Genomic DNA, 13,074 nt, shown 5'->3' on the forward strand with positions numbered 1-13,074 from the left:
AAGAGTTAATGGAACATTTTTACAGATTATTCTTGAAGTTATGGGAGTATTGGGCCGTAAATCAAGACATTGTCCGTGTTAAGCATGCTGAGGACGATATCAAGCCCATTGCCGATGTTCAATTATTCTTTCATGGCTACGTTCAGGTCGTCACTTCCTTGGAGGAGAACATGGAGATGTCGCAATATGATACAAGCGATGCCTGATCCAGAGTTTACACAGCGAATTTCGAGTTTAAGTAAACGAAATGCCTAAATAATACAGACAATGGCAGGCGACTGTCTTTCTTTTTTCTGTTTTCCATGATTTCTATTTGGACAGAGACTTTTCTTTGTTTTCTATTCACTTTTTATCCCAACAAATCACTTCATTTTGTGCAAATGCAAATTGAAAGTAATGCCAGGTGGTAGGACAGAGTGTGTGCCCTTTCCTGCCCTGCTCACATCAGTGAAATTTCATTTGCAACATGCCAAGAGGCCTCCATTCAAAAGTGGATCAATTCTTCAGTATCTGAAGCTATTTCGTGGCTTTTCCAAGTGAAGCAAGGATTATCTATTTATAATTAAGATACTGATACCGGCTTTTAGTTCTTGTTAACATTTTATTCTTTGGCAGAGTCACGAGCTGTTCAAGTTTTTGCTATCTTACGGACATCTTACGGTTATCGCGTCAGTAAATTTAAAACTGTTGGCAAAATACTGCTGCAGGTTCTTTGAAAAGAAACAAAAATGCCAATGGAATGCCCAGCACCACTGTCTATAGTTTTCTTATTTTTATGTGCAGAATTAATTTAAATTCTAAGTGCAATAGATTCTTGTAATAACAGTTAGCTATAATATATTCCTGCCAAACATTTTTGTAGTTATTAAATACATTCTGCACGCGTGTAAGTCCCCTAGAGGGTATTTTAGTTATGTTTTTTGACTGAGTATTTAACATAACTATTGTTGTTCATTGAAAGTATTTATTGAAACTAAAGCTCAATAAATGATTCATTATTTGTATAATTAACTGCAAAAATTAGCTCGTTCTTTATCAGATATTTTATTAGTTGATAATAATCATTTTTAAACACTTATAAAAATAGAAGAAAAATCGTTTGTAGCTTGAGGGTATTTTAGTTAGCGGAATATTTACCATAACTATTGTTGTTCATTGAAATCATTTATTGAAACTAAAGCTCAATAAACGATTCAGTATTTGTATAATTAACTGCAAAACAACAAACAGACAAAGAGCTTCCAAGCCCGTCCTAATTTGTTTGTGCTAAAAACAAAAACAACAACGCTAAAAAAAAAAACCAAAAAGATAATGAGAATTTTCGGTTAAACGTTTTATCTCATTTTTTTCCCATTTATTTGGGTTAATGGCGGGGTGGAGTGGAGTCTTGTTCGATTACAACAGCTGATAAGATGGTAAGGCAGGGCACCAGAGCTCAGATCCCAGAGCAGGTGCCCCGCTAAGCCCTGCTAAATATTACGTATACGCCTTTGAGTACTTGTCAGACAGACAGAGCTTTAGGGGGAGGGCACACACACACATAATCGTATGGGTAGCATGAGGCGTTAAAGGTCAAACACACAGTGGCAATAATTTGGCCGCTTGCCTGGCTGGACACACACCTAAACACCTAAACCACTGCAGGGCCGCGCAGGACCTCCTGCAACAGACGGGGATCGGAGGTGGCAATCCTCAGCCCTATAGGGTTCCCAGCTGTAGCAACTGGGCTACAGATCGCTCGGGCAGAGCTGCGTTTTGGACATGCGGAGTGGAGATGCCCCAGATCTGCGACATCAAGTCGGGCGATGGGTTCGTCCGAGGCCGAGTTGAAGGCGTTCCTTATGTTGAGTGTCACCACGAGACAGTAGGATTTGGACCCTCCTCCGTATTGCTCTGGGGAGAGGCCGCCTGCTGCTTCGATGGCTGCACTCAGCCTCTTCCACCTCGATGGGAACGTACCCTCGTGGAGGCCTCTGTTAACAGACCCGTGACCTCGCTTGGGATCAGCGCTAGTGCCAGCTTCGTCGCTCGGTTAAGAATCGCGTCCGGCGATTCGTGTTGGCGGTCTTCAACTCCTTCCGCGCGACTTTGTATGCCTCGCAGCAGGTTACTAGACGCGGAGTTCCCCTGGCTCGTTGGAGCTGTCTTCTCGCGCTGTGGCAGGTTTTTAGGAGCTCGGCGATGTCCTCGTTCCACAAGAAGACTGGGGCATGGTGCTTCCCAAACGCGCTTCGCTGGAGCATGCTCAGGTCGCAGACCGCTTCCACTACCTCGCCCAGCTGGGTCGTCCACTCGTTGGCTTCGTCAGACTCTGATGCCGTGTGGGTCCGGAGGGCGCTTGCAAAGGTCTGTGTCCTCAGCGTGACCTGCCGATACGCCTGCCTTTGCTGCGTAGGGGCTGCTCTTCCCCGATCCGGTCCTCCAAACACGCACTCGATGGCCTCGTGGTCGCTAGCGGTGTAGGCGTCGCTGATTCTCCAACTGGAGTTTCTGCCCAACGCTCTTCTGGCGTATGTGAAGTCAATGACTGACCCACTGCCTCCCCTGCTGAACGGAGCCGCACGCTAGAGGCCCTACAGCGTTTCAACATCCCTGGATACCTGCAGAGGATAGCACGTAGCTACTTCAGCGACAGGGTGCTGTCGTACGAGACCAGTATGGGTTCCAGGGCATACAAAGTCTCAGCCGGAGTCCCTCAGGGCTCCGTTTTGGGACCCCTGCTCTGGAACGCCATGTACGACGCCATGTCCTGAGACTACCGATTACAGCCAACACCAGCATGGTGGGGTTTGCGGGTAACGTCGCCATAGTGCTGGTGGCCAAGTACCTCGCCGCAGTGGAGGAGCTCGCCAACGCGGCCGTCCGAGCCGTGGCTTACGGTCGCCGGATTGGACCTGGCAGCGCAGAAGACTGAGGCGGTGCTCACATCGAGCCGGAAAGCTGTAGAAACAGCAAGTGTGCAGGTCGTTGGCACCACGATACGCTCGCAGAGGGCAATCAAGTACCTCGGGGTGCTCATCGACACTCGCCTCTCCTTCAAGGAGCACTTGGAGTACGTGCAGAGGAAGGCCAGCGGAACCGCAGGAGCGCTCTCGCGAATGCGAGCCAGAGGCCCGAAGCAGGCAACGCGGAAGCTCCTGACGAGTGTTGTGACGTCGCAGATCCTGTACGCCGTGGGCGAAAGCCGCTCAGGTGAAGACCTACCTGCGAGGCGTGGAGGCGACGTACATGCTGTGTGCCCTACGGATCGCGTGCTCGTTCCGGATTGTGTCGGAAGAAGTGTGTGTCGCTGGTCATAGCCGGGCAAGTTCCACTCAGGGAGCTGATAAGGGAGAGAAAAGAGATTCATACCACCGCGCAGGGCGGAAGCGAGGCGACAAGAGCCGAGCTGAAGGCTACAGAAAGGAGGAACAGCATCAGTAGATGACAGACCCAGTGGGACGGTTCAACTAAGGGGCGCTGGACATAGCAAGAAAATAGAATAGAAGGAATAAACGAATGAATACAAAAATACAAAAAAAACGAGAAGGGACGTGTTAGCCGCTTTTTACGCGTCACAACTTTTATACCCGGCACTCAGTACAACATCTGCACCTTAGCGGTGTTTTGTCAAATTTTAAATCTTTTCTTTATCTTTCATCTACATCTACAACACTTCTCACGCCAACACGCTCAGTTAGCTCGCCGCCCTTCCCTAGACCCACACACTACAGACTCGCGGCAGAGGCAGAGGCACCGTCCGCATACAAAAACAAATATATAATTCGGGACGGGGTGGGTTAAAAGTCGGAAGAGGCATCGGCAGGAGGAGGGCAGAGGCAGGGGCCGAGTGAAGCAGAAGCAGAGTGTGAATGAGAGAATGTAAAAATAACAACAAAAGCTGCGGGACAGGGTGGGTTTAGCCACACCCAATTTGGTGATCTGATAGATATGGCCATTCCCTAAGGAATGGCGTTTTTATTTTTCTTTTATCTTCAAATTCAAATTGTAGATTTGGGAGGTTTTCGCCCTTTTGCGGGGGCGGAAGGGGGCGGGGCTCATTTTTTAAATACACTGGTTTCAGTGTGAGCATGGAGCATGGAGTCTGGATGCAAAATTTGGTGGCTCTAGCTCTTATAGTCTCTGAGAACTAGCCGACAAACAAGACAGACGGACGGACGGACAGACGGACAGACAGACATGGCTCTATCGACTCGGCTATTGATGCTGATCAAGAATATATATATACCTTCTGTGCGTTACATACAACCGTTATTCCCCACAAATACAATATACTCTATTTACTCTTCGAGTACCGGGGATAAAAACACACACAGATACATGAAAAGCTAAAGAAGGTACGATGTAAGATCTTGGAGCACACAGCCTGAGGTTATACACTTTCGCGTCTAACTAGCTTAAGGGATGGCAAAGAAATATTTAATTTCAAATATCCAACGGTTAGGAAAGACAAGCGATAACGTTTTCAAATACTGTAAATTAGTGTTGGTAAACGTTTGCCTGGTGCAACGATGTTTTGGTACATAAATATTTAATATGTTATTATTTCTCTTCTTTCTTAGAAAGTCTCTCAAAATGTGGCATACCCCGCCGCCGTAGCATAATAATCCCAGTGCGGAGAGAGTGAAACGGTAACGAGTGGCAGCAGGGGCACGTGCAGCGGCTGAGGAAGAGGCAGCGGCAACCTTCAAGTGCAAGCGACAAAAGCAAAATTGAAAAGGCGTCGCCGCATAGCGACCCAGCGCTCTGAGCAAGAGGTGCAATAATTAGATGCAAGCTTGCCACCATGCAACATGCATGGATGGGAAAGTTCACGCTCACTTTCTACTAGCCCTTTTCGATCACTGGCAACTGGCATCTAAGCACAGGCAACATAACAACATAGGAGCCATAGATATTCCCAGATATTCGTAGATACGCCCAGAGATATTCTTAGTCTCAGTATTGCTTCCAAAATTCAACTGATCGGAACTTCAGACAAAAAAAATTCCCCAATATTAGCCTGAAAATAAAACCAAAAGCAAAACTAAACTCACGACACACAAAATAATTTTAATTTCTAAATTACGTTTCAATTTCTGGTTTAAACTCTTTTTTTTCCTTTGACATGGCTGATGGACAGGAGTCTGGTCCTGTGGAAGCCTCCTCAGATTCCGCCTCGACGCCAGTGCGACGCGTGCAATTCAGTCCCGACACCAAACTGGGCCCTGATGAGGATGAGACTCCGTCGGACTCTGGCAGGAGCTCTCGTGGTCAGGCTAGGGGACGTGCAAACAGACGTTCCCCATCGCTCTGTGTGTGGCAGCAGGACTTTGAGTCTCTGGTGATCACCAACGAGCTGGACAATGGGGATCAGAAGATGGTCTCGCAGAACCACGAGCAGCTGCCCTCCGTCTGCTCCCAGCTGTGGCATGCGGATGCCAAGCTCGTGGATCTTCGCTGCCTCAAGCTGGACATGCGCCGCGCCAAGGAGCAGTTGGTGTCTCTGAATGCCATGAAGAAGGAGTTGAAGACTCTGTACTTTGATGTGGAATTTCTGCAGCATAGTCTGCAGGCCCTGGAGCGTGTCGGCATTGCCACTCTGGACTCTGTGGAGGAGTGCTACCTGATTTTGCAGCCCAAGGACTTGGGCACAGGCGACGAGGGGGAATTTCCGCATAACTGCGTCTGCGCTGTCTACGACGAATGGCCCTTGCACTCGCTGCCCAAGCTAATGGAGAATCTGCGGCGTCTTCGCAAATACTCTGCAGCCTTCAGGTGCACTTTATCGAACGCTTCAAGCATCTGGAGCTGCTGGCCCTCTATGGCAACATCTCGCAGAGCGCCATGACGGACGTTTTCCAGCGCTGCCGGCTTCTGAAGCATTTGTACATCAAGGCCGATTCCGATACGCCACTCGATCTGAGCGGCGTGGTCAAGTGTCCCATCATTGAAGGCATCTCGGTGCCCGTCAGCATGTTTGCCATTCAACGCGAACTCCTCGTCGGCTGCCCCCATCAACATCTGATCGAGTTGTCCCATTGCGGCCGGAAGAGCGGCCTGACTGTCGATTGTCTGAACACAATCTTCGGACTGAAGTCCGAGGCCATTGAGGCCATTCAAATGGACTGCTCCTGGCTGGAATCGGGTGCACAAAGCCTCGCGGCCATGGCCATGGGCCGTTGCACCCACGTTCGCAGTCTCGTTCTGGGCAATTGCGACTTTTGGGACGTTGCCATTGAAGGCCTCGACTTGCCGCAGGTGCAGCGTTACATTGGCCTGGACCGTTGCCACAATTTGACCAACGAACAGGTGCTCGATATGGTTCGTCAATGTCCGCAGCTGCGAGAGTTCTATGTGGTTCAGGGTGCCCTGCTGACAGGTGAACTGCTGCATGGCATCTATCGCATGCGGATCGAAAATGATCCGGGCTACCCATTGACCTTCATACTGAGACACTGCACGAAACTCGTTGAGAGTTACAACACAATGGTGAGTGTGCCGCAAAGAGTCCATGGAGCACTTTTACAGATTCTTCTTGCAGTTCTCGGAGTATTGGGCCGGAAAGCAAGACATTGTCCGTGTTAAGCATGCTGAGGACGATATCAAGCCCATTGCCGATGTTCAATTATTCTTTCATGGCTACGTTCAGGTCGTCACTTCCTTGGAGGAGAACATGGAGATGTCGCAATATGATACAAGCGATGCCTGATCCAGAGTTTACACAGCGAATTTCGAGTTTAAGTAAACGAAATGCCTAAATAATACAGACAATGGCAGGCGACTGTCTTTCTTTTTTCTGTTTTCCATGATTTCTATTTGGACAGAGACTTTTCTTTGTTTTCTATTCACTTTTTATCCCAACAAATCACTTCATTTTGTGCAAATGCAAATTGAAAGTAATGCCAGGTGGTAGGACAGAGTGTGTGCCCTTTCCTGCCCTGCTCACATCAGTGAAATTTCATTTGCAACANATATGGTTCGTCAATGTCCGCAGCTGCGAGAGTTCTATGTGGTTCAGGGTGCCCTGCTGACAGGTGAACTGCTGCATGGCATCTATCGCATGCGGATCGAAAATGATCCGGGCTACCCATTGACCTTCATACTGAGACACTGCACGAAACTCGTTGAGAGTTACAACACAATGGTGAGTGTGCCGCAAAGAGTCCATGGAGCACTTTTACAGATTCTTCTTGCAGTTCTCGGAGTATTGGGCCGGAAAGCAAGACATTGTCCGTGTTAAGCATGCTGAGGACGATATCAAGCCCATTGCCGATGTTCAATTATTCTTTCATGGCTACGTTCAGGTCGTCACTTCCTTGGAGGAGAACATGGAGATGTCGCAATATGATACAAGCGATGCCTGATCCAGAGTTTACACAGCGAATTTCGAGTTTAAGTAAACGAAATGCCTAAATAATACAGACAATGGCAGGCGACTGTCTTTCTTTTTTCTGTTTTCCATGATTTCTATTTGGACAGAGACTTTTCTTTGTTTTCTATTCACTTTTTATCCCAACAAATCACTTCATTTTGTGCAAATGCAAATTGAAAGTAATGCCAGGTGGTAGGACAGAGTGTGTGCCCTTTCCTGCCCTGCTCACATCAGTGAAATTTCATTTGCAACATGCCAAGAGGCCTCCACTCAAAAGTGGATCAATTCTTCAGTATCTGAAGCTATTTCGTAGCTTTTCCAAGTGAAGCAAGGATTATCTATTTATAATTATGATACTGATACCGTCTTTTAGTTCTTGTTAACATTTTATTCTTTGGCAGAGTCACGAGCTGTTCTAGTTTTTGCTATCTTACGGACATCTTACGGTCACCCCAGTAATCGCGTCAGTAAATTTAAAACTGTTGGCAAAAGACTGCTGCAGGTTCTTTGAAAAGAAACAATAAGTGCAATACATTCTTGTAATAATAATTAGCATGTGCTTTATCAGACATTTAATTAGTTGTTTTTAATAATTTATATGCACTGGGAATTCCCACAATTTCCACACCACTCACGCACTCCCTTCAGCGGAGTGGCGTGGCATGGAGTGGAGCGTCTGCCGTTTCTTTTATTCGTAGCTTAGTTTTTGTTCGGTAATATTAGAAAACGAAAACGAAAACGTTTTTAGCTGCTGCCAAACAATTGGCGAGCGCTGACAAGACTTTTTTTTTGGGTTGTAAGCTTATTTTTTCAGTGTGTGTCTGTGTCTGGCCCTTTTCGCACATTTCACTTTTTTCTGCGGATGAAAAAGTGAAATTAAATTCGCATAAGAAATGCAATTGCTTGCCCGAAAGCAGGCAAGGAAACGGCATCCTTTGGGGGCAACACTTAAAATTTTTGTTGAGTTTTGCTGAACAAAAGGTCTGGAAATTTTGATGCTGATATTCCCAGGGAAGGCCCCTTGGGGAGGGAATCTGTGAAGTTTTTTACGTTTTTTTGGGGCGAAATGGCGGCTGACTAAAGTCGGTTGTGGAGCTCCTAGTGCCCGGAAAGTCAGACTCGGAGCGATCGGCTGCATTGCTCGACGATTTCCCTGACTTGCTATCCTCGGAAACGGGTGAAGGTGGTGTCCACACAGCAGGATCAAAGACAGCCGCCTCCTTTTGTTCCTGCTGCTGCTGCTGCTGCTTGACCTCTTGGCGACCTGGAGAATGCTTTGGACTGCTGTCTGGCGACATCTCCAACATCAACGGTTGCTTCTGCACGATCTCTGTGCGTGTCTCCTGGATAGCCAAATCGAGGCCACCTTCGGCATTCGAAGTGCTGTTAGACTTAGAGGCAAAGGTGCGTGTCTTGTCACACGAATCGAGGTCCGAATCGTTGCCCTCGGAAACGGGTGAAGGTGGTGTCGGTGTGCGCCATGTCCACACATCAGAATCAATGACAGCCGCCTCCTTTTGTTTCTGCTGCTGAAGCTGCTGCTGCTGCTTGACCTCTTGGCGACATGGAGAATGCCTTGGAATGCTGTCTGGCGACATCTCCAACCTCAACGGTGAGTTCTGGTCGATCTCTGTGCGTATCTCCTGGATAGCCAAATCGAGGGCAGCCAGCACCTGCCCATCCTCCGACCGTTCAATGGCATTGCGCAGCCGCTGCTTCTGCTCTGCTGTCAGCGGATAATTTTCTGCTCGCTTAATGTCGTAGGCTTTGCACGTTGGACCAAAGGGTCCATCCCTGGAGATCACACGAGCCGCCAGCGTTGTCAGGGGCTTTGGTTGCGGACCAGAAGGCTTCTCGTGCTTATTTGCGGCCATTCCTTTTTCAGTTGTGGTGCTGGCCTCCTTTGTGTCGTTCTTGCGGAGGGCACTCATCCACATCAAGTCCTTCATGCGCACCCAATGTGGCAGCAGTGACTGTGCCATGGCCGACTGTTGCTGCAGCATCTCCAACGAATGAGCCTGCCGCTGTCCCTGTTGCACTCCCTCTTTCTTTCCCGGTCCTAGATTTTGCTCTTGTTTCAGTGCCTGTTCCTGTCTCAGACCTTGACGTACATCTGCTGACTCTGGGCGCCAAATATCGCTGCGCTTGGATATGGGCTGCTGCTGCTGCTGCAGCTCTTGGAGCTGCCGCGATGCGTGGCGTGGCTCCCTGGGTGGAAAGAGATGGCGATTGTCGTAGCAATGGTCGCCCACACATCCATTTGAGCCACGGTAGGGCTTGCTGTAGTTGTTGTTGTCGTAGTTTCGTCCATCGTCGGTTTTTTGGCGCCAAATATTGCTACGCCTGGATATGGGCTGTGGCTGCTGCTCTTGAAGCTGTCGCGATGAGTGGCGTGGCTCCCTGGGTGGAAGGAGATGGCGATTGCCATAGCGTTGGTCGCTCAAAGCTCTATTTGAGCCACGGTAGGGCTTGCTGCTGTAGCTGTTGTTGTTGTAGCTTTTCTTGTTGTTGTACTTGCTGCAGTCCATGTTTTCGTTGCTGTTGTTGCTGTCTTTTCCAGAATAGTTACGCCAAACATCATCCTGGCGCACAGGATCGCCCATGCAGCGCCTATCGCCTTGGTGGCGCGTGGTCGGCTGCGAGGCACGTTTGTCTCTGTTCATTTTGCTTCCGACTTACACAGTACTGGTACAGAAGTAGGCGCCAGGAGTAACCACTTTTGGTGCTGTGTTTCTTCTCTATTTGTTTGCTCAAATGTTTCTTCTCTGTTTTGTGCTTAAATGTTTCTTTTTTGAATTAAGTCTACTTATTGAAATGAAAACTTTGACACGCGAATGACGCGTGTTTCATCACGATATAGTATCGAAGCGATAGGAATAGTTTTACCGCAGAATACCGATATTTATGAACGATAGTTGCACACCTTGCGGAGCGTATCGAATCGTGTCCCATCCTTGTATTCCAGTTAGATTTTTTGCTTTTGTTTGAAATTCAAATTCAACTTCAACGTTTACTGGCCTTTTGCAGCTTAAATGCCTAACACCAAAACGAAATTACTAGCATAAACCCTGCTGTGAAATCTTTTGCCAAACAATTAACATTTACCATGCTGTAGGGAAAAATTCTCGGACTCCTCCCCAAGGTGCGACCGTTGATCAACGTTCCTTCATCGTTTCAACTGATCCGATCTTAGCCCAAAAAAATCATTTTCGCATATATCATACATTTACGCAATATTTCCGAACCAGACACGACCCCCACAACTCCCCCAACAATGATGAATGCCGCAGAAAATCCGCAGATTTCCATATGCCATAAGACCCCTCATGGCAGATGTATGTACGTACATTTATCATACATACATACATACATACATTTGTACATACATTTATGTATACATCTTTTGGGGTCTCTTTTCATATTTGTACTTTTGTGTGTGTTTTTTTTTCTTCTTCTGTTTTTCCTATTGTTAGTGGCTGTTGCTGTTGCATTGTTCGGTGTGTGTGTATGTGGCATGTGGATGGAAGCTGCAATTCGCAGTTTAAAATTGCAACCGGATATGGCCGCACAAATTCCGAAATACCATTCCCATCCCAAAGGCCAAAACTATGATTTCCATGTATATATTTTTCGCTTTTCCCTTAACCCTGTGGATGTGGTACTTACAGTTTTTAAGTTGCGGTGTTCTTCCTACTTTTTCTCCTTTCCACACTTTATGCTCTCTCTCTCTCTCTCTCTCTCGGGGGTTTCCCCCTTTTCTTTACCACTCAATGGAAGTGGCTGATGGTTGCTGGTTGGGTTCAATGTTTTAGCTGAAAGATAAAATAATTGAAGATATTAATGTGGAAATAAACAATAACTGAGGCAATATTTCAATATAATATAATAATTATAATAATATATAATTATGGAATGTTGTGCAATGATTTATAGTAAAACGGTTTGCTTTAATTTGACCCAATATTTATTTATAGATTAATTAAAATACATCATTTGCTTTACGTTTAATGGTTTACAAACAAAAAAGGACAGACAGAGGCTTTTCTCTCGATTGTAAAACGTTGCCAACTGGGGAAGTTTCTTACTGCTTCTTTCCCTTGGATCTTTAGAACTTGAAACCAAAAAACTGTTTTATTTTGATGGGACATGGCACGCTGCTTGGTCTTGGACGCTGCTGCGCTCCACTGCGGCTGTGGCTGCGGCTGGCTGAACCTGTCTTCAGGCCGCTTCAAAGATTCAGATTCAGATTCAGATTCCCCCCCGACAAACCGACACCGAAAAAGGCTTCGGTTACAGCATTTGAGGGGAAACGATGTAGCTGCTGCTATGGTTTTTTGGTTTAATCAAGTTCGGGCTAGGGCCTTTTGGTTAATTATAAAATTATTATGATTATAATTCACTGAGCTGAGTCGAGCGACGATTACGCTCGCACTCTGGCATGGAGTTTGATCTCGGATCTGTCTGTGATCACTCTGGGTTGGGTTGGGTTGGGTTGGGTTTCTTATGCAACCTCATCAGTTGGAGGGGCAGCAATTAATTGTAATTTGGTTCACCGAGAAACACAGAGAGACAGAGAGAGACATACAAGATATAAGAACGTGCTCGAGTGTAACAACAGAACTTCTCTTTGTAGCCAGCCCAATATGTATATTTTTTTCCTTATATATAAATCACAGAATATTGAAGGCCGAACCCAATACGCACTGACAAAGAAAGTGACAAACTTAAATTTCTGTTAGCGTGTTTTTTTTTACCGCTGCGCTTCTTGTTCTGTTTTTTGCTTCTTTTTCCATTTCTATGGTACGTGCCCCGCGTGGCAGAGTGGGCGGGCCCATTGGGCCTATTGAGGTCAGCCGTGGAAGCTCTCTGCCGATTAGCACTGGCCCCAATTTCATTTCCAATTCGAATGCCCCGCGATGTTTGATAAGCGCCCCTCCTCACACACCCGAACAGAACGTCATCGGTTGGCAGGAGCTGGGGGCTCGTTCTGATTATTCTGACCAGAACACGCCACTGGCCAATGCAATTTTGCCGCATTAAAAATAGCTTTTTACTTTTTTTCATTTACTCGCAAGATTAATTAGTGTTTTAATCAAATATTACGCTGTCATCTCTTGTGGAATGGAAATGAATTGACTTGTAATAAATTTATAATAATTTTTTTTTTTTTAATTATTTACCCATTGCAATATTACCCATTCTAACCTTTGATCAATTCTTACCCTCATTCCGCTCCACATTTCCACGCACATTCTTGTGATTTACAATGCTGAAACGCACTGTATTTGGCCACTAACATAACAGACACTTGAGTGATTACCAAATCAATTTTAAGCTGACAAATGAAGTCATTAGGCAGCAGCAGATCTCTCCCCTTCTGAGCTTCACAACAGCTTCAGCTTCCTCAACATTTTACTCGACCATTTCCTATGGCGTTTCGGTTTGTCATCTATTTCGACCTCATGGTCAAAAAAACCCCCAACCAGAAAGAGAGATAGAGAGAGAGAGAGAGAGAGAGTGCGAGAGAGATCGCCAGCCAGAGCCATCGCTGCAACTTCGTTCATTCAACTTGTTTGGCGCATTTGCAAAATACTTTGCGTCTGGCACGCCACATCCAAATCCGAATCATCATCATCCATAATGATATGCCCAATATGTATGCCCCGATGGATTGGCAGCTGGCAAGGTGCCATTGGGGGGATGCCAGTTAAGTTAACTTA

At 46.6% G+C, this 13,074-nt stretch overlaps 4 protein-coding genes across 7 annotated transcripts in view; 2 read left to right on the forward strand and 2 right to left on the reverse strand.

The window, feature by feature from the left end:
* The window catches only part of LOC117581479, a 9,638-nt gene extending 2,230 nt beyond the window's left edge, over positions 1–7,408 (forward strand). The window contains exons 2-3 of the mRNA XM_034268721.1: positions 6,959–7,126; positions 7,179–7,408. Of these exons, the coding sequence (XP_034124612.1) occupies positions 6,959–7,126; positions 7,179–7,346 (336 nt within the window). The 3' untranslated portion in view covers positions 7,347–7,408. The remainder of the gene's footprint in view (positions 1–6,958; positions 7,127–7,178) is intronic.
* The window catches only part of LOC117581474 (maestro heat-like repeat-containing protein family member 1), a 23,447-nt gene extending 15,507 nt beyond the window's left edge, over positions 1–7,940 (reverse strand). Inside the window, exon 1 of the mRNA XM_034268711.1 lies at positions 7,931–7,940. The gene's annotated coding sequence lies outside the window, so the exon portion shown is untranslated. The remainder of the gene's footprint in view (positions 1–7,930) is intronic.
* Positions 1–13,074, reverse strand: part of LOC117581477 (serine-rich adhesin for platelets) — a 29,081-nt gene that overhangs the window by 7,177 nt on the left and 8,830 nt on the right. For 2 of the 4 annotated variants that reach the window (XM_034268716.1, XM_034268715.1), the window contains exon 2: positions 11,021–11,166. Coding sequence is in view for 2 of the 4 variants with exons in the window: in XM_034268714.1 (XP_034124605.1) it covers positions 8,860–10,017 (1,158 nt within the window). In the remaining 2 variants the exon portion in view is untranslated. Of the gene's footprint in view, positions 1–8,859; positions 10,092–11,020; positions 11,167–13,074 lie in introns of those variants that run through there. The other 2 variants (XM_034268714.1, XM_034268713.1) reach the window with 2 other exon arrangements.
* LOC117581482 lies at positions 5,615–6,753 on the forward strand. The gene is made up of 2 exons (XM_034268725.1): positions 5,615–6,471; positions 6,524–6,753. Exons 1-2 carry the CDS (start codon positions 5,686–5,688, stop codon positions 6,689–6,691), a joined length of 954 nt encoding a protein of 317 aa, XP_034124616.1. The 5' UTR covers positions 5,615–5,685; the 3' UTR covers positions 6,692–6,753.

The sequence above is a fragment of the Drosophila guanche genome, unplaced genomic scaffold, assembly GCF_900245975.1.
Source record: "Drosophila guanche unplaced genomic scaffold, DGUA_6, whole genome shotgun sequence".
Classification (NCBI taxonomy): Eukaryota; Metazoa; Arthropoda; class Insecta; order Diptera; family Drosophilidae; genus Drosophila; species Drosophila guanche.